The sequence below is a fragment of the Anabas testudineus genome, chromosome 16 (genome assembly GCF_900324465.2).
Source record: "Anabas testudineus chromosome 16, fAnaTes1.2, whole genome shotgun sequence".
Classification (NCBI taxonomy): Eukaryota; Metazoa; Chordata; class Actinopteri; order Anabantiformes; family Anabantidae; genus Anabas; species Anabas testudineus.
The window spans coordinates 24,162,751-24,183,078 of NC_046625.1; the positions used below are offsets into that span (position 1 = coordinate 24,162,751).

Sequence of the window (20,328 nt, forward strand, 5' to 3'; positions counted from 1 at the left end):
AGCTTCCCTGTCTGCTGGTGAACTGACCCGCTCAGGATGTGGATACGCTCTGTGTTGTACTTCAGAGGAGTCAGCTCAGATCTGAGGACCTGCAGGGCCTCTAGGACCTTCCCATCCTCCAGATACTCCAGATACTTCTGCTGCAGCAATAGGAACTTCATCCGCTGTATATTAAGACCAGGGGAGGACGAGTCCAAAAACAAGAACAAAGGAAATGAGTCATTGCATTAACTGTGGGCTTTATGTCCTGTATGGCTGGCTGTTGTCATTGTGACTGACTGACTGACTAACTGACTGAGGTATGAATAGGTAGAAACAGTTGATCACATATGACTATCTTGATTTATTTTTACTGACAAATAACTGGTTTTAGTGCCCAGGTGCGAGCCGTGCTGCAGCCGATTTACCATTGTTCTCATCCTTGTGATGTCTTTTCAGTATTTTATCTTAATATTTTTATTACTTTTGTGTAGATAAGTAACTAGTTTTGAGTTAGTTAAGTTAAGTTATACCCTCTGAGATCATGTTGTTCTTAATCTCCGTATTAACCCTTGGATTCATACTTTCACTCATCCAAAAGACCGGAGGACAACACCTGCTCCATCAACATGGGGCCAGCTCGTTTGTTTACACCCGGGATCAGCTGATGTTACTGAGGACGGCCGGCATAATAGATCAAAGTTTGTCTGGAAATATAAACATCCCAGAGGAGATCAGAAAGAGGACAACAAGGGAATGGGAGGCAAAAAACAGCAAGGAGTTTATAAAGAAATGATAAACGAAGGAGAGCAATGCACAGAAGGTGAGAAGTTTTAAACCTCATCTCCCCTCTCTGATTATGGGCAATGTAAGATCACTGGACAATAAGATGGACAAACTGACAACTCTGGCAAGGATGGACAAAGTCTTTGCCGAGTGTAGTTTGACAGTGTTTCACAGAGACATGGCTGCATGATGATATTCCTGACTCCAGCATTGATATAGACGGTTTTAGCATCGTGCGCTGGGACAGGAGGCGAGAGGAGAGCGGTAAGAGGAGAGGAGGGGGGCTTGCCGTTCTTATTAACAACAGGTGGTGCCATCTGGTCATGTGACTCTGAAAGAGCATGTATGCAGCCCTGAAATTGAACTGTTGGCTGTCCAACTCCATCCATATTACTTGCCCAGAGAGTTTTCTCACTCCATATTAATCACTGTTTACGTTCCTCCCTCCGCTAACGCCACTGCTACGTGTGATGTCATTCAGACGGTCACCTCCAGCCTGCAGACCAGACACCCTGACGCCTTCTCTATGATCTGTGGAGACTTTAATCACGCCACCCTCACCAAGTCACTTCCTACCTTTACCCAGTTTGTGATCCGTCCCACCAGGGGGGAGAGGACATTGGACCTGTTCTATGCTAATGTTAAAGATGGCTACAGCTCCACTGCCCTCCCCCCTCTGGAAAAGTCAGATCACAACCTTGTACAGCTCCTCCCACAATACACACTTTTGGTTCAGAGGCAGCCTTCCACCATTAAAACTGTAAAGAGGTGGACAGAGGGGGCACACCTTGCCCTGCAGGGTTGCTTTGAAGAGACAGATTGGAAGACTCTCTGTGAGCCTCATGGTGAGGACATTGATGGACTGACTGATTGCATCACTGACTACATCAATTTCTGTGTGGACACCCACGTACCCACAACAACCCTTTGATGCTATCCAAACAACAACCCCTGGGTCACTCAAAACATCAAAACGATCTTGAATGACAAATAGAAGGCATTCAGGTCAGGAGACAGGGAGGCAGCAAAGACGGCCCAGAGACTGCTGTCTGTCAGGATCAGGGAGGGGAAGGAGGCTTACAGGAAACTGGAACAAAGCCTTCAGCATAACAACACAAGGGAGGTGTTGAGGGGCATGAGGACCATCACTGGCTACAGGTCCAGCAGCAAGGTGACTGTGGGGACTGTGGAACGTGCCAACGAATTGAATAATTTTTTACAATCGATTCCAGGCTAAGCCACAGAGCCCCCTGCAGTTCACTACCTGCTCCTTAGTCTCTCCCCACACAACTCAGCCACCACCCAAATTATCTCAGCTGAGCAGGTGAGAAGAGAGCTGAACAGGCTTCACCCCACAAAGGCTGCAGGTCCAGATGGAGTCAGCCCATGGGTGCTGAAAGCCTGTGCTCCTCAGTTATGTGGTGTTCTCCAGCACATTTTCAACCTCAGCATGCACCTGGAGAGAGTCCCTCTTGGGTGGAAAAAGTCTTGCCTGGTTCCTGTGAATAAGACACCACGTCCCAGAGTCCTCAATGACCACAGACCAGCGGCTCTGACATCACACATTATGAAGGCTTTTGAGAGGCTGATCCTGGAGTCCCTCCGACCTGGTCAAACCCTCACTTGACCCCCTCCAGTTTGCCTATCAAGTTGGAGTGGATGACGCCATCATGCATCCCGGACAAGCCTGGGAGCTTAGTGAGGATAATGTGTTTTGATTTCTCCAGTGCATTCAACACCATCTGCCCTGCATTGCTGGGAGAGATATTAAAAAACATGCAGGTTTACACTTCCCTGATTTCCTCGATCATGGACTACCTCACCAACCGCCCACAGTACGTCCACCTGCAGAACTGTGTGTCTGACACAGTGGCCTGTAGCACAGGTGCTCCACAGGGGACAGTACTGTCTCCATTCCTCTTCACCCTGTACACCTCAGAATTCAGGTACAACTCAGAGTCCTGCCATCTTCATAAGTTCTCTGATGACTCTGCAGTTGTAGGATGTATTCAGGCTGGAGACGTACCAGGGAGTGGTGAACAGTTTTGTGGACTGGTGTGGACTAAACCATCTTCATCTCAACATCAATAAAACAAAGGAGCTAGTGACTTCAGGAAATCTGGGAGTCCTGTCATCCCTCTCTTTATACAGGGGGAGGAGGTGGAGATCATATCCAAGTATAAATACTGGAAGTGTACTTGGACCGCAAACTGGACTGGACTAATAACTCAATAATAAAATATAAAGTTTTCTTTCTTCATATATAGCGCTTTTCTATCTAGCTGGTACTCAAAGCTCTTTACACTGCATCTCATTCACCCATTCACACATACTGATGGCAGACCATCATGACTGACCTGACTCACCTGAGGCAACTTGGGGTTCAGTATCTTGCCCATGGACACTTTAGCCTGTGACACGGCAGCCGGGAATCGAACCACCAATCCTGTGATTGGCAGACAACTGCTCTACCTATTTAGCCACAGCCACCACCATTAACTGATCAACTAACAGGTGTCCTCACAGAAAATCAGCACAACCACACAGAGACTGTGGGAAGTGCAGACACATTAAGCAAAGCCTGTTTCTCCTCTGGTTGAATCTCAAATCCGAATCAAATCTCTTTTTCTTTTACATTTTTCTCTATCCAGATTGAATTGTTCCGTGTAGTGAGCACACTGAAAGCAACACCTCCAGAATGATTCCAAGATGCCTTTAAAATTTATCATGATTTTCAGAGGGTCAATATATTGTATAGTTCTTCCCTTTTATTCTGTGGTGCTGATGCACATATTTTAACCCAAATACTACTATGATTCATTCCATTTAAATCCAAAGCTGCATGCTTATGGTTGCTGTGTCTGTGCACCACACATATAATCTTTGTTGTTCATGACACAGAACAACACTACGTCTATCAGTTGTCTAAGAAATGCTGGACTTGCCACTTACCACTATAGCACTTGGAGAATGCATTAATGCTTTCAGCTCATTCAGATCACTCTCCGCCTGAATAAAAAGAGGGAAAAGGCATGAGTAACACAAATTAGAATAGGTTGAACAGCAAAGAGTTTAACTGCATATAGTCTTTAAATAAAGTAAATTATATAAGCTAGCGCTATATAAGTGCAGACCATTTACCATTTAAATGCTTTTTATTTCCTCTCCTTGGACTTTTTAACAAATGCTTTGAATGTGTATATGAATGTTAGATAATGTGACTCACCTTGTCCCACTCTCCCTCCATGACATGATTACGAAACTTAGTGGCTGAGGGGTGCTCCAGTCTGCAGCCAGACTCCTGCATCAGGAGGTCCACAGTCTGACTATAAACAATGTACACAAGAGAATATCACTGTAAAGTAGGCTATTTAGAAAGTTTCGATTTTGGCCTTTTATCATCACCTTGATCGCTGAAAACTGGTCATTGACATTTTATAAACATCTGTTAACTGAACAAAATCTGCAGATGAACTGACACTAGAACTAAAAAAGCAAATATCACTTATACCAGAGTTCATGTCGCATATGTAACCTGTGGTTCATTTTGGAGAGTTGCAGATGACAAAGTCATGAATTCGAGTCATTAAGCGTTTGTGACTTGACTTTAGTCAGGCTTTCCTTTCCTTCACCTTAGACACGAGATCCCCTCCCACCATGCATCAATTACAAAACTAACCAAAAGCAAAGTTGCCCGAATGGGGGGCAGAAACCATGACGAAGTCAAAAATTAAACAATTTTAGCCGAAATTTTTAAATTAATTTATTCTACAAATATAGAAGCAGTTCTTCGTTGTGGCGAACACAGGGTATGATCCACTAAGCTGCTATCTAAGATTGTATCGCACGTAGATTTGCGACAGAAAAAAAAAAAGACAAAAACTTGTGCCGCGTCCAAGACTGCCTCACCGACAAAAAGCCCATCATCCAAAACATAGCTATGTACACTTACCTGCTCAGAGTGTTTCAGTTACATTCATCTTCAAGGCCTACAGATTGGCAAAATGTATTCAGTGTAAGCGCAGTGCTGACGTAGTGATGCGTTAAACCGTCTAGTTTTTTTAATAAGGTCTGGCCCTACACTGATCCCTGCACCAGAAAAATCTAATGCCCAAAGGTCATCATCACTGTCCCGCCTGTTTGATGGGTTTGACAGCTTACTGCTTGATGGCAGTCAATAAGCTGTCTCACTTACTTGAGACCTAAATCGTGTAGATGTTGTCCTATGAGCCTGATGACGTCCTCCTCACACTGAGACAGACGCTTCTTCTTCTTCACGTCCGCCGTGCTGCTGTTGGTGGACACAGGCTGAGCGGACACTCCGCTGCTGTTGTTGCTGACACTGTTCCCATTGTTGGTGATTGACACGAGTCCGTTGGAGTGAGCCACCCCGGTGGAGGACGCATCCCCGTTCTGTGCACCGTTCCGGCAAGACAGTTCTAAATCTCGGTCCTGTCCTGCCCCGTTAGCCTGCATGTTCCAGTGGTTTAGACAGGTGACACGATGTGTAAACAAACGAATGACGGCGCAGCGAGACACTGCAGGGATAACTAAAGCACCGGTACAGGCGCCGACAGGCCCACTGACCCAGATGCAGCCCCAAACTGCCCTGTTCCCCCTTGCGGCCGAGTCTTCGTGTTTATATAGCGACAATGGCCGCGACGATAACCCTTTTTTCAGCTTGAAGGACGAAAAAACGGAAGCCAGTGTTATTTGGACAACGACATTTTGAGAAATTCAGTGCTCCGTGGCGCTGTCAGATACAGTTAAAGCCGCGGTGAAGTTGTTTGGTTGAGCTTGTTATTGTTGCTCTCAGACAGCTGCAGCCCTGTTATGGACATACGCAGTGACGTCAGCGGAAATTCCTTCACGTCTGTTCGTGCGCTCACGTCTCCGTTAGGAGGCGGTGTCCGCCTTATTCCTGCTATAAAATTGCACAAGGATTCAGTCAGTGAAAATGGGTAAAAATCACAGGGGTAATGTGGTGCTTTACACATTAAACACACAGTTAAAGCCCAGATTTACACCATAACACGGGTAAGAACCATAGCAAAGTCCCTGTAAAATTCCACTACTTAAGCTAAAATTTCTTTTGTCCAAATCCAATCATTATTTCTTCAAATATTCCAACAATTATTCAGTGTGGTTAACATATGAGCCAATAAGCTGTACATTATTTTAATAGAATGCTTATTGTTATCTTACTCATTAGAGCTCTGTTGGAGAGAGAGATGTGTGACAGAAAGAAAACAAGGTTAAATTCCATTAAAAGCTTGAAACCTCTTATGGTACTCTTTGCTCAAATGGAGTACACAGATGTTTGGATAAAGATCTGAAAAAATCTTCCAGAATCATGACACAGAGGCCTGTCCTTATTATATTACTTTATTAAGTCACCTTAAGATGGCAAACAAGAGGGTATACTATGAAATTCAACTTAAAAATCAGAACTGGGATAAACTGCTCAGACCAGGCTTAGAAGACCTAAAATGTGTGTAATTCAATCCACAAAAACTGAGGAATAAAACTTTGGAATCAGACTGTAAGAAAATCTAAAGAGCAAAAACAACCAGAGCCACAGGCTTGAATCACTTTTTTGCCTTTTGTTGCCCTGGCTGTGTGGGCTCTCCAGATGGCATTTGAGTCTTCTTGTGTTAGTACGTAGATAAAAAAACAAACAAATAAATAAATGAATATAAATTGCAACCAAAACCTGGAATTATATACAGAGTTGACATTATTATTCAAAGTGCTAATTTGTTTCCAAGCCTGAGATTCTTTTAAAATACAAATCAGAAAATAGCTGTGGTCCATGATGTGGCTTTTCATCTAAAGCCATACCTTTAACATTGGCAGTTTTACATCTGTGTATTAAAAAACTAAGTCCCTGTCATTCCTAATAAATAAATCTGACTAATAAACACAGTCTAAACTCTATGTACAACAATGACCTCTTTGCCTTTCTTAAAATAGAACAAAACATTATAAAAATATGAATTAAAGGGGAAGGAATGATTAAACTGTTCATTAAAAGAGGAGAGCATTAGGTTTGAAGAAACTATTGCACTTTAACCCCATTCTACTCAGATACTCATGGGTTTTATAATCACCAGAGGAAAGAGCATCAGCTCCCTAAATACTTCTCCCCCAAACACATCAGTACAGCTGCTTCTTGTGTGTTGCATCACACTGCTATAATGTTAAAGCTTTGTCCCAAATACAAACTTTAGGAATAGGAATGTCTGAAATTCCTCAAATTAAATCAGTCTGGATGTGTTGTGATGCTGTGGCTAAACAGGAAAAACTGTAGTCCTGTTTCACCATGTCCTTTTTGTATAATTTTGTATCACCTGGGCCAAAAATGTTATTTAAATAGGGCAACTTTTTATATTATATATATATTATATTTATATTAAGGGACACTAGATTTAGGTAGTAAGCTTTCCCACCACAATTCCACCTTAGGTAGTGGGGCCAAGATTACTTGGTTGGTGGTGAGAAATCTATAAGCTGTGAGAGAAGATTAATGTTCATGGAGCCACTGTTGATATTTAACCTGCCCAGGTCTGTTAAGTAAGTGTGAAGTTCTTGTGGACATGCACACCAAATGTCTTTTGACTGCACAGACCACCAACTGCACCAAATGTCTGAGTCAATTTTGGAATAATTAGCCATTCACGTGGCCAAGCAAAAACTACAAAGACACAGTGTATGGAAATGAACACAGAATCCAGATCTAAAGGTGGTCTGGCTGACAGGATCAGCAGGTTGTTGAGTTTGTCACGTTTATGAAAAAATAAGTCAATTGTTTCTTTCTTGCCATCACACGTTCCAACCTGCCTTATTGTCTGACCACTTGTGTTGACACCCCATCAGATCTTAGCTAAAATATATAAAACATGGTGATCAGAGCTATGATAGGCACTTCCACCAATCAGTAAGAAAAATATTTCTCAAATGGGTCATCCGTTTGCCTGCTAAAACTCACAGCACCGATGTGTGTTATCCTTCATGTTCATCAAAGTCCAGGAGCAGACAGGAGAAAGGGACAGATTTGGCCTATTCACAGATCAGAATTTAGGAAAACCAATATTTGCACCACATACATAGTCACACCCAGAAGCACACACAAGCAGCAGCAGGTGACAGTTCAGTCACACTTTCTTTAGTCCACTTCCAAATTCTATTCCTCGTCACATACAAATAAATCACAACTAGGTTCAGATCAGGTTTCCATACATGGGGAGTGATGTCCAGGCTACAGGCCAGGTGTCCAAAAGCCATGCAGTCTGAATATGCTGAGGAGATGGCACTGAAACTAGTGTGTTTGCAGAATAGTTTGTGTGTGTATATCTATGGAAAGAGATAAAGTCCATCATAATATCTGAACAGTGTCAGTTTGAATTACTCATCGTCATGTTGAAACATTGAATTCAACACACACAAAAAAACTTGAAAATTTTGTGATTTTACAATTACAAAATATTTTTCAAAAGCTTTCAATTCCCTGACTCATCCAAGTACAAGACATTTTCTAGAAAGGCAGATCTTCTTTAGATTTCTTCCCGCACTAAGAAAAGCAATGTTAAGAAATAATAGGAAACAGAGAATTTACTGTTAAAGATCTAACATAAATCAAAAGCCTGACCATCACTGGACTACGAAGCACAATGATACTTGCTGTTTCATCTAGATTTTAAATAGTTCTTTTATTTTTGTCATCTTATGTAGTGTCTGAGTCTACATGTGCAATGATCCTGTCTTCTACTGTAATTTCTTTTCACTAAATTCATTTAAATAATTCATATTTTAAATTATGTGAAATATGACAGATTCTCACACAGTCTCTCCTGGCACATACTGTATGTCTTTCCATAGACAGTGAACATGTGTGTGTGTTTAGTAATATACACACCTGTGGCATTACAGATGTGTATGCAGTATACTGCATGTGTATATCTGACAAGTAAACAAGTTTAGGCTAAGTGTGTTTGTGTCTGTGTGAGAGTGTGGTTTAGCTGTCCACCACCTGGTGTGGCAGAGTGACAGAGGAGCCGTTGATGAATGAGCCTTGCTTGTCTCTTCCCTTCAGGAAGTAAGTAAGTAGCTCCCCTTTTCCCTTCACAAAGATGGGCCCCCTCCGTACAAAGCGGAAGCTGTACTCCTTCAGGATGTTGTAGCAGTCCTCCACCACCTGTGGACAAGACAAGCATGCAGAAAATGGAAATAGGGCAGTATAGATTTTTGTAATTGTAATTGTAATTGTAATTGTTGTGGCTTTGCAGAGTTTCAATGTGACTGAGCTTTATAGCAATATACGCATAATGAAGAAAGGACAGGAATTTGTTTGATACTTTCAACAACACAACCTGGAATCAGCTGAAATCTTGAAACTGTACCTGGATGTTTCCCATCACCCCTGTAGACTCCATGCGACTGGCCACGTTCACAGTATTGCCCCAGATATCATAGTGAGGTTTCCGGGCACCAATCACTCCTGCTAATACGCCACCCTTATTTAGACCTGAAGGAGACACAAAATCATATATCTGGAAGTTGAGTCATGGCAACTGGACTTCCTTCTTGTTAAGTTGAAACATTTTGTTACTCATCCAAATAGCTTCTTTAGTCTGAAGATATTTGGCTAGAGCCCACAAATTTAGAATCCAGATTTGGTTTCACTCCACCCCTCGTTAGGTGAAACAATAGAAGGGGAGGATGTGAGGGATGTAATAGCCACACCTCTGCCAACCCCTCTTATCACCTAAAATGGGTCGTTAGGTGTGTCCAACCTGATGCAGGTTTTACTTTGACCTGATCTTTCTGGAGATGGATGAAGGGGAAGCATGATAAATAGGAGACAGGTTGTGTCTAAGGACTCCACCTCTATTGAGTGAGGGGTGTTGATTTGGAAGGCTTTCCTCACCCCTCTCTCCAACCACTTGTCTTCTCTCTCAGCTGATTCAGGTCCTGAGATGTTGCAGAAAGGAAACCCTTTTATCAAGTAGACTAAAAAAAAAAACATCTGTGTGTTTACGACTCCAAAGAATGTAAGGGATGATCAGTGACCTGGGACACCAGGTCTTCAGGACATTTGATAAGACATTTGGTATTTGTATTTGTGTGGGGTTGTTTCTTTGTGCCTGTAAAAGGGGAACTGTAGAAGACAGAGTCAGAGAACACTGTTGATGTATTCTCTCCATGCTGCATATGGTAAACCTGAGATGAATCCTCACGCTGTTGCTTGGTAGGAATGTCACATTCTTCTCTGTTTTGGACAGTGTGAAGTTGGTAGAGCAGCAGAGTCACACATCTTCCATCATAAGCTAAAAACGTAGTTTAGACTTCTTTTCTACCTTTGATAGAACATGTCTCTCTTTTGGTTAAAAGGGACAAGGAGGTCTCCTACATGGTTCAAATACTGTAAGTGTATGTAGTGCCGTGGATAAATTCACTGTAGAGGAGACTTTCCTTTTAAATTTCCAGAATTTCTCTGGCTGAGCACACACACAAAAATTGAGGAGATAGCACTTGCCAATGCGTAGCATGAAGTTGTTGAATGACTGGTAGTTGATGTTCATGAGTGTGACTTTCATGGCCAGAGCAAAGTCTGCCAGGTCTGCCAGGTGCTGCCAGCGCTCTCTGTCAGACTGCTCCTCTTTCTGGAAAAATCAAACAGCTCAACATCACTAGTATCATGACAGTCTAATAATCATATTTTACTGACTAATTGTAAAATGGCACAATTTCTTTTATTAGTTTTCCCACAGACATACACTTAAACCATGAGAAGTCCTGTGACCATTCTGACCTTGATGCAGGTGTAGCCGTTGCTGACATCTGGGGTGACACCCGATGCTGCCATATAGGTGCTGCCGATGGTCTTGATTTTTGTGATGCAACGGAATTGAGGCTCATCCAACAGCTGACATGGACACAAGTGAAAAGTAATGTTTACACATATTCAACCACTTCAAACAGCTACTGTACTCTTTTTTGTGATGGAAAATGCCAGCAGGTGTTTGTTAGCCAGTCACAATATAACACCACTCACATGTCACTAGCACTAGAGCTGGCAGCATTTTAAATAGGTTTTACGTCTGATCAAATGTTTTATCATGTGTGTCTGCTTTTATGCTGCTGGTAAAACACAGCAGCAGAACGAGCAAAGCAGCTTACACTGTCAAAGTCAGAGATGATCTCGTTAAGGAAACGTAAGCATTCGATGCCCCCATTATTGATGCTCTCCTCTGTGTAGAAGTCAGAGAAGTTGGGAATTGAAGCAAACATGACTCCAATTTCATCGTAGGACTGACTGTATAGTTCCTGTAAAAGCAAGAGGTCAGAAGGTTTGTGATGACCAAGCGATCACCAATGGTTTTAAACAATAAACTTTAACAACAAGTGTAAGTGAAACATGTTCAAATTGACAAACTAGATTTGAACTTCAATGTTACATTTCAATTAAACACACAAGGCATTATTGACTGATGTAATGTGGATGTGAGGTTGTTACCTCATCCCTTTTTTTGGAGCCCAGGAAGTGTCGAGCCACGTGTTCAGGCAGCATGTTTGTCACTAGTGCTTCATTCCAGCGCCTCATCTCGTACACCTTCTCCTTCTGCTCATGGACCTCAATTTTCCACAGGAAAAGTGTGCGGGCGAGTTTCTCCACCTTCAAGTATCAGTAGGGACTGAAGTTAGCATTCGACCACCAGTGTATGTGTGTGTGATGAGAAAGGAGACTGTGGGACACAAGACCAACAGAAAAACACTAACAACAAGCAAACTTACATGTCGGGAGAAATAATAGAAGCTGACCATCATAATGAAGATCATAATTGTCATTGTGAACTTGGAAGGCACCAAATACGGCCTGCAAAACCATAATAGACATATTTGAAATTTCTGATGCAACAGTGCAATTTGTGCAAAACGTCACATTAGAGTAAACACATGATGACATGAAAGTAAGATGAGAGCACACACCCAGGTTTGTTTCTTTTATAGATTGATTTCTACTGTATTTGTACTAATGGATGTGTAATGATTTGTGCTTTGCATATATGATGCTGGCTTTTCTGTGCCTCACCTGTAGTCCTGGAAGCGGGCCAAGTCATAGTGGTCAAAAATATCCCTCCAGCTGTAGATATTCACGATGCCAGTAGCCACGGTGATGAGTAGCATCAGTGTGAGTTTGACCATGTGACTGACCTGAACCAGCATGGTGGTAGCCATCAGTGCAAGTACAGCGATGTAGCTGTAATATTTGGGGTTATCCAGGCAACCATCTGAGCCAGACCAGGTAGAAGAAGAGGAAGAGGGAGCCACTGTGTTGCTGCTCGTGTCTGGGACTTGAGGTGAACAACTCAACTGCACAATGCAGAGGAAAAGTCATAAGCACAGTATTATCATTATCATTAATAAGTGCACTGAGCGTTGTCTGATCAGCTGTCCTTCAACATGAAGATGTTTGACAAGTTTCTGTCAATTTTCCTGACTTAGCTTTTCCTGTGATCTACAGCTCAGCTGAATACTGAGAGCTTACCTAATGCAATGTTCAAATCCCATGAAATTCACACAGATCTCTGCACTTATTCAGCATGGTTGTAAAAGCAGAAAGCAGCTCACCATATCCACAATGTCAGCCATAGTGAGGATGAAGATGGCTGCCATGGCCCAGGTGTTACGAGCCCAGCGAGTGTGATCAATCCACGTGGAGAAAGACACCAGCTTCTTGGGGAAAACCTAACGCAAACACCATTTCAATACAAAATGTCAAAATATGTTATTTCTGTTGAAAGGCTGCAGTCATCTTGACTTGTCATAACATGGACAGCACATATGCAGCTAAGACATGAAATAATGGCTCCTCACACACCACAGCAGGTCTCTGGACATGGTGGACATTTAAATATAATGCTTCCATTATTAACATTATTTGTAACACCTGTATTTTTCCTGCTATAACACAGCTCATAGTGAAGATGCTCACATTCATACACACGTTTCTGCTACTGAACTGTGCTTGGGTAATGGAAATGTGCAGCATTATGACATTGTGATATTGGATGTACTATTGATAAGTGCTAAAGAGCCCTGAGCATTGTTTAAAGTGACCCACATCTCCTCAGTCTATTTAATTGACTAGCTGACTGTGGTGAGCCGGTGACAACAGCAGTCAATTCTGGCTTGACTGCTGGTTGTCAATATATCTGTATTTCCATGACAAAGCAGATTCAAAATTGCTGCTCTATGCCACAAGGATCACACGCACAGTATGCTGTACACCTCTATCACAATTCCCTCCACTGTTATTGCATGTGAAATGTCACTACATGTATATTCATTTGAAATGAACATGTTTAACACTATTTTGAATATATACTGTCACCCAAGAAGATCAAATGGACATCTACAGCTAGTACAAATACATACACATTATAGGATTTTAAAGCACTCGATTCGCTGTACAGATGCAAACAAACCTTATAACTTCACTATTTGATGACAAGCTTTCTGGAAGTGCAAGAAGAAGAAAGGAAACAATCAAAGGCCCTGAAACATTGTATGGATATTTCCTAAAAATACTGATACATTTATGCAAATCTCTCAACATGAAAATAAGAGATGATGTTAGCAAGTCTACTAGCCCTTCTCTGCACCTCTACTATTTAGTAGTTTTAGGAACTTTGGAGATCTTAGGTTCATTAATTCAAAATGCCTTTAAATCCCTAATTGCTGCATCTTGTTCACCAGTGGACAATGTCGGTTGGTATTTACAACAATGTAAAATGCAAATGGCAACAGAATGCTGATAATTTACACATAATGGAAAACCCACCAGCAAATAAACACAGTGAACAAAATATTTATTTTACTTTATTAGTTAGTGAATATCACTTTAGTAAATCTCTGCTGTTTTGCCTTATGATGGTTTTGCATTGAAAGCTGAAGGTGAACTGCTTGTTATAGTATGACTTGACATGTTGCTATGAACACTATAAACATGCTAGATGTTAGATAAATCTCTAATCAAATCACCTATCATTTCTCTACAAATATCACATTTTGCTGTTATCTTGTGGACTTTAATCCCACCCCCAAGCCTGATATCACTGAATTATCACACTTTGCATTTGTCCTGTCATCAGCATTTCCTTTTTCAGTACAGAGACAGAGACTAAACAGAGAGCCTTGATCAAAGATGCAACAACAGATCTGTTGTAGAAGGTGGGACTGAAAGTATAAAAATGTTGTAACTCACTCTAGGAAAGATGGCAGCCAGAGAACAGACTGTTAGTATGAGGAGCAGGACTTCTCCCACTGCAAAGGTGATGTAGTTTGCAATCAGCCTGTTTCACAACACATGAACAGAACATCCTTGAGGGATATACAGTATATAGAACTGAAATCATTCAGTACCCAGGTAAGAGCGTGAGATTAGGTTTTAAGTGTTGCTCTCTGAATGGGCATCTCATCACTTCTATCGTCTATTTTTCTTATACAAATTAACAGTAGAAACTGGGAAATGTATGTTTCCAAAACTGTATTTTATATATATGTATATAGAACTGACCAGGGATCTATGAGTGCCTCCATGGCTGCAGTGAAGAGCAGGACCACACAGGAGCAGCAGAAGGCAGCCCCACTCTGTTTCTCCTTCTCCACAGAGTAACGAGTCTCCAGTTCTGCATCCACAAACCTCAGTGACAGCCTGTTGGTGTGCTTCCCCTTCAAACTGATGACAGAACAGAGAATATTGGTATTACATAAAACCTGGTACTTTCTAGTACCGACCAAAATGTGTCCTTAGCAACATTTATATTTAGTCATTTGGTAGATGCTTTTATCCAAAGCAACATTTGAGAACAATTTTTTTAAACAAGGTTTTGTAGGAAACACCTTTGTCTTTGACAAAGTCATTCACAGTAGTAATTTTGGTACTGGTATTGAAACTGAGGTATTGTATCTGTGCCAATATCAGTTCAATTCCAACAGAGGCCAGTCGCACTGATTTGTAGTTTACTCTTCCAGTGTGCTGCTCTTCCAGCAGAAAGAAACTAAGTTTGAAGAATTTCTAGCAGGCAAGACACAGTATAGTTGCTGGGGAAGCAAGATGGTGGAGAGTTTGAAAAACTAATTGACTCATTTTGTGAGATATACTGTAAGATCCTATATTTTTCCACCATGGTCTTGTTTGTGTAATCGGTTTAACTGCACCAATTGGTCATACCAAACAGTATAGACAGTAAAGTGTGTCAATCTCAGGTCTTCTGACTATCTTTTACGTGACAGAAGTTAGCAATAAGGAAAGCATTATTATTAATATAGTATGTCTTTATGGTTCAAACAGGAAGTGTGTTCACTTACGCCTGGACTGTCTCTCTTTCCAGCAGAGCCTCATTAAGCAGTTTGTTGAGCTCCTGTTCATTCTCCTGAGCATCAATCACCCTCTCAGCCAGGTCCCGCAGCCGCAGCCTTCTCCGTGGGTTTGGGAAAGATGGATTTACCACCTTGCGCCCCAAGAAAGAAAGCAATTGAGAGACATGAGCTTTTGTCTTTTTCCATACCGAAAAAATCCTCTTCCATCCTATTTACAGTTGCAACAAAAGTATGTGAAGCTTTTGGAATTTCTTTCCAAATAGTTTCATCAGTCCACAAAATATTTTGCCAACACCGCTGTGGAGTTTCAATGTGCTCTTTTACAAACTTCAGGTGTGCAGCAATGTTCTTTTTAGTAAGCTGTGGCTTCCTTTGTGGTGTCCTACAATAGACACCCTGCTTGTTCAATGTTTTACATACTGTAGACTTACAAACACAGATGTTCCAGTGATACCATTGGGGATTGTTTTGACTGGCCACCCACTTCTTGGTAAAGTAGCCACAGTCCCAAAGCATTTCCATTTGTACATTGTTAGCCTAAAAGACTGCTTATTTTCTAAAGTCTTTGACATTCCGTTGTAACCCTTACTAGCTTTATATAAATCAACAATTGTAGATCCTCTTTTTGTGCCTAGCAAACTGAGAAAGTTTGGAGAAAGAGTGGTTTTAGTCAGTCAAAGTAGCTCTAGTCCACACCTCCAAATTTATTTTCTTAACAAGACTCAATGTATGCTAATACCTGACTGGCTTTTTTGAGGTCATTATCCAAGAACATACTTATGGTTGTTCACAAAAAAGACATAAATGATATTTGTTAATACTCTTGACTTAGATAAAGATCAGATCACATTTTGTTGCAAATTAATGAGAAAAGAGAAATTTCAAAAGTTTCACATACTTTTTCTTTCCACTGTATTCTACTAAATGTTCTCAAAGTTCATATTTCATGGCAATCTCCCATTGCAAAATGTGAGTGTTGACATCTATTGTATTATTATATATTCTGATGGTCCAAAATCTCTGTACCATAGTTCTACCAGTGGGACTATAACCCTGTTTGGGTTGGAATGCTCTGTAAAATGTAAATAAAAAAACAGCATTTTTTTTTGTCAATCCTTTCAAATCTATATTTAATTAACATAGTGCAAATACAATATATTAAATGCTGCTTTTTTATTTATTTATTTTAAACATATGTGCTTGTTTAGAATTTTGGCACATATTTAAACAACTCAAGAAAAAGATTTCTTGAATCTTGCAAACAATTTCATCATCTATGATTCATATCATCACTAAATGATACTGAGAATCTCTGTCGAAAGGGACAAGGCTGAAAACTGTATAGCCATGATCTTCCCTAGTTGAAATCACTGTATGGGCTCAGTAAAAAGAAAACATATAAACATGGCCCAGAAACGCTTCCATCTCCACTGGGCCCAAGCTCATTCTCTGCAGACTAAGGAAAACTAGAAAACTGTCCTGTGTTCTGGCAAGAAATTCTTTTTGGAAATCACAGATGCAATGCAGGAGAGAGACCTTTGTGCTTGAGGCATTAGTGCACATAACAAGGCTAACCTGCACGTGTGAAGGCATTAATACGCAACAACATGTTGTGGAGCAACATATGTTGCCTCTTTTGCAGGGAATGACATAATTATAACACATTGTCACGCTAAATTTTGCACATACACTTGCAACCTAAATTGCACATTAGGTATACTGGCAACTTTCAGGTGTCAATTCAAACAAAAACTATTTAAATAGGTCAACACAAGTGGTTCATTCACAAGTTTTAATGACGACTGCAGTCTGAAAATTTTAAAACTCCCTCATGACAAGTGTCTTCTTCAGTACTTTGTATTGTACAACCTTTTGTTATGACCTGCTGCAATTATAATACATAGCTAATATTCTTGTGTTTGCATGTAATCACCTTCTTTAAATGCCAAAAATATTTATTTATTTTGATCTAAAATGCTTATTGTATTGTATTGTATTCCCTGAGAACTATTCCAAAAATATTTAATACCTTCAACCCACACACACAGATTATTTGTATTTGGCACTGTTGTATACTGACCTTGTTATTGTGTTATTTACTGGCACAAGTGAGAGCAAGGAAAAATGGTAGCTCTTTGTTTTGAAGATAAAATCAGCGGTAAGCGGTAATATCGCTGGCCTCCACGAGGTAGATCACGATTCCAAATCCTCACTGTGGCCTACCTCCAGCAGGGGTCCTTAGGCAAGACCTAACGCTTACCCTGCCTTTGCCTTATATCTCACTTGTTTGTCACTTTAGATAAAAGTGTCAGCCAAATGACTAAATGTAAATAACTACTCAAATATTAAAAAATAATTCCTCGCAGACGGCATGACGTTTTCTTTTGGGATGTCCTGACACTCAAATGAATCACAGCACAGCTGCACACTCCAGCGCTGCACTGGTGGAAGAGCTGAACTACACCACTGCAGTCTGCAATCACACCACCTCTACCTCAATCGGCTCCCAGCTCCAAACCACTGACTGTGCAGGTACAGGATGTGGCACGGATGTTCAGCAGAATGAACCCTACCGCCTAACCTTCTACCGCTCAACCATCGAGAGCATCTGTCCTACTGCATCACAGTGTGGTTTTTCCACTGCACTGAAGCAGAGCGGCAGAGGCTCCAGAGAGTGGTAAAGACAGCGCAGAGGATCATCAGCTGCCCTTGCCCCTCCCTGAAGGACATTTACCTGTCACGGTGCCTTAGCAGAGTGACCAGTATCACCAATGACTTCACCCATCCTGCCTCCCCCCGTTTGACCTGCTACCCTCTGGCAGGAGGTACAGGTCCATCAGAACCAGGACAAACAGACTCAGAAACAGCTTCTTTCCACAAGCATCACCATACTGAACACACACATACACAAACTACACCCCACTCTGACTTGACTTACATACACCTCTATTCTACACCCAATGGACAACTTTTGTGTACAATGACTGCAATGTGCATTATGGCAATATGGCAATGTGCAATACAGCTCTACCTCTATTCCATACACAATATTTATATTAATGTTAATTCTGTTTTTCTCCTCCTACTGCACCTTATTCTATTCTATTCCATTTTATTCTATTTTATAAGAATTACTTTATTTTTTTATTGTATACTTGTACATATTTAGATTTAGATTATAGTACCACCACTCCTAGGCTGCTACAATTCCGTTGCATTCTGTACAATGACAATAATGGCTTCTGATTCTGATTTATGATGTGTTCTACTGTCTCAAGCACACCTGAGGCAACTAATCAAGGGCTTGATTAATTGCAGCAAGTGTGCTTGAGACAATACCTGAATTGAAATGTGTGTTCTTACAGTATGAGGGATTCTATTCAGGGCTTGAATAATTGTGAGACTGGAATAGTCATTAAAAGTTGCATTTTTTTGTTGTTGATTTTGGAGGAAACACTTGCAACAATGGTTGTGTTGATATAAAGCAAGAATGGGAGAAATGTTGCTTTTCAGTTGCCAAACACTTCAACATTTAAGATGTACATTTAGGATCCACACCAACACAAAAAAGTAACAATACCAATACAGGAAACTCAAATGTATACACAGAATATCTAATCTATGGATGTAATAGATCGATAATAATAGACCAGAGAGGAATGATAACATAAATATGACATAAATAATTATTATGATAATAGTCAGTTTAATTTGATGGCCAAAGGCTGTTGTTAATAAAAATGGCAAGCCCCACTCCTCTCTTGTCCCAGTGCACAGTGCCAATACTGTCTATATTAACACTGGAGTGTAGAATACCATCATGCAGTCATGTCTCTGTAAAATATACACACCAGAGATGTTAACCTTCCTGGCCATAGCTTTTTGTCCATCTTATTGTCCAGATACCTCAAATTGACTTTAATGAGATAAGAGACGACGCTTAAATCTTTACACATTATCTTTGTACTTCACACTTTTCAGTTTTTTTTTCCTCCTCACTGTTTTCCTACTCCAAAGTTAAATCCTTTAAGCTGGCCATCCTCAGTCATTTCAGCTGATCTGGGGTTTACACAGAGGAGCTGGCTCCATGGTGAGCCAAAGTATGATTCCAAAAGCAAAACAAAAACAAAGATAAAAACTCTCACTCTCGCTGTGGTCTGGTGCAGAACATGAATGCTACCCTACCAGAATTGAATATCAGATTCATTGGCTGGTCACTGGTTATGGCCGATCAAGCCTAAAAACAGACCACTTCTGAACTCCAGTTGATCAAGCTATTATTCACTAGTTTGCACTATTTTCAATCAAGTATAGGTTTAAAATTATTTGCAAATCATTGCATTGTGTTTTTAATTTATTTTTTCTTAGGATCCCAATTTTTTGAAAACAGCGTTGTTCATTATATTGTAATGAATTATAACAATCCTTGATTACCCTGGTATCCAGTTCTTCTGGTTCCTCCGGTGTGGTGCAGGTGGTTTTAACACTGCCATTACATTCTGTGGTGTTGACCAACAGTGGGGAGTTTCCATTGGAAGAGGTTACAGACAGCTTCTAATGTGAAAAAGCAAACAGGAAGTAGTTAGCAGTTAGTAGTTAGTTTTTGTTTTACCTTCTCCAACATCCATCCATTATCTAAATCATTTATCCTGTTAAGGGTCATGAGGACATTGTCTGCTTTCTTTCCCTGTTTTCACATATAAACTCCAGACAGTGTTGGCAGAATCAGGTCCAGACACCGTGCAGTGCTGAGCTTTCACACATTTGGTGCACAGTTGGCGACGCGTCTAAGTCACACACATTCTTACATGGGGAGACACTCCACTTAATCTCAGCGAGGAATGATGGTGCCTGTGCTCAGTATGCGGGAGGCATGACATTAAACAGTGAAGATCACGTTCCATAATTACCTGGACTTTGTAATGGGGCCTTGCAGGATAAAGTCCAGGTAATCTCTGGGGCCACCTGACTCAGGCAGCTGCGTTCTGCATTCTCACATGCAGCTCATCTGGGTTAATTCTAGATATGTCCTTGGTTCCAGTACTGCAGCCACTCAGGCACAGTTAGAATGTACAAATTTCAGACAAAAAAAAAAATCCTACTAGCCTCCTTGGTTTAAATGAAGTATCATCTAATTGTTTAGCAGCAATGGAAACCATTTAACTACTCTGCTACCCT

At 41.0% G+C, this 20,328-nt stretch overlaps 2 protein-coding genes across 2 annotated transcripts in view; both read right to left on the reverse strand.

Moving 5' to 3' along the window:
• Positions 1 to 5,617, reverse strand: part of wdr26a (WD repeat domain 26a) — a 26,525-nt gene extending 20,908 nt beyond the window's left edge. The window contains exons 1-4 of the mRNA XM_026370459.1: positions 4,961 to 5,617; positions 3,992 to 4,091; positions 3,718 to 3,774; positions 28 to 164 (exon numbers count right to left, since the gene is read on the reverse strand). Coding sequence (XP_026226244.1) covers positions 28 to 164; positions 3,718 to 3,774; positions 3,992 to 4,091; positions 4,961 to 5,241 — 575 coding nt within the window. The 5' untranslated portion in view covers positions 5,242 to 5,617. The remainder of the gene's footprint in view (positions 1 to 27; positions 165 to 3,717; positions 3,775 to 3,991; positions 4,092 to 4,960) is intronic.
• A 517-nt stretch (positions 5,618 to 6,134) lies between these two features.
• adcy3a (adenylate cyclase 3a) overlaps positions 6,135 to 20,328 on the reverse strand; it is a 30,775-nt gene continuing 16,581 nt past the window's right edge. The window contains exons 9-21 of the mRNA XM_026371932.1: positions 19,585 to 19,704; positions 15,139 to 15,281; positions 14,345 to 14,506; positions 14,033 to 14,120; positions 12,397 to 12,513; positions 11,858 to 12,138; positions 11,560 to 11,641; positions 11,282 to 11,440; positions 10,945 to 11,091; positions 10,577 to 10,690; positions 10,301 to 10,427; positions 9,165 to 9,289; positions 6,135 to 8,959 (exon numbers count right to left, since the gene is read on the reverse strand). Of these exons, the coding sequence (XP_026227717.1) occupies positions 8,780 to 8,959; positions 9,165 to 9,289; positions 10,301 to 10,427; positions 10,577 to 10,690; positions 10,945 to 11,091; positions 11,282 to 11,440; positions 11,560 to 11,641; positions 11,858 to 12,138; positions 12,397 to 12,513; positions 14,033 to 14,120; positions 14,345 to 14,506; positions 15,139 to 15,281; positions 19,585 to 19,704 (1,845 nt within the window). The 3' untranslated portion in view covers positions 6,135 to 8,779. The remainder of the gene's footprint in view (positions 8,960 to 9,164; positions 9,290 to 10,300; positions 10,428 to 10,576; positions 10,691 to 10,944; positions 11,092 to 11,281; positions 11,441 to 11,559; positions 11,642 to 11,857; positions 12,139 to 12,396; positions 12,514 to 14,032; positions 14,121 to 14,344; positions 14,507 to 15,138; positions 15,282 to 19,584; positions 19,705 to 20,328) is intronic.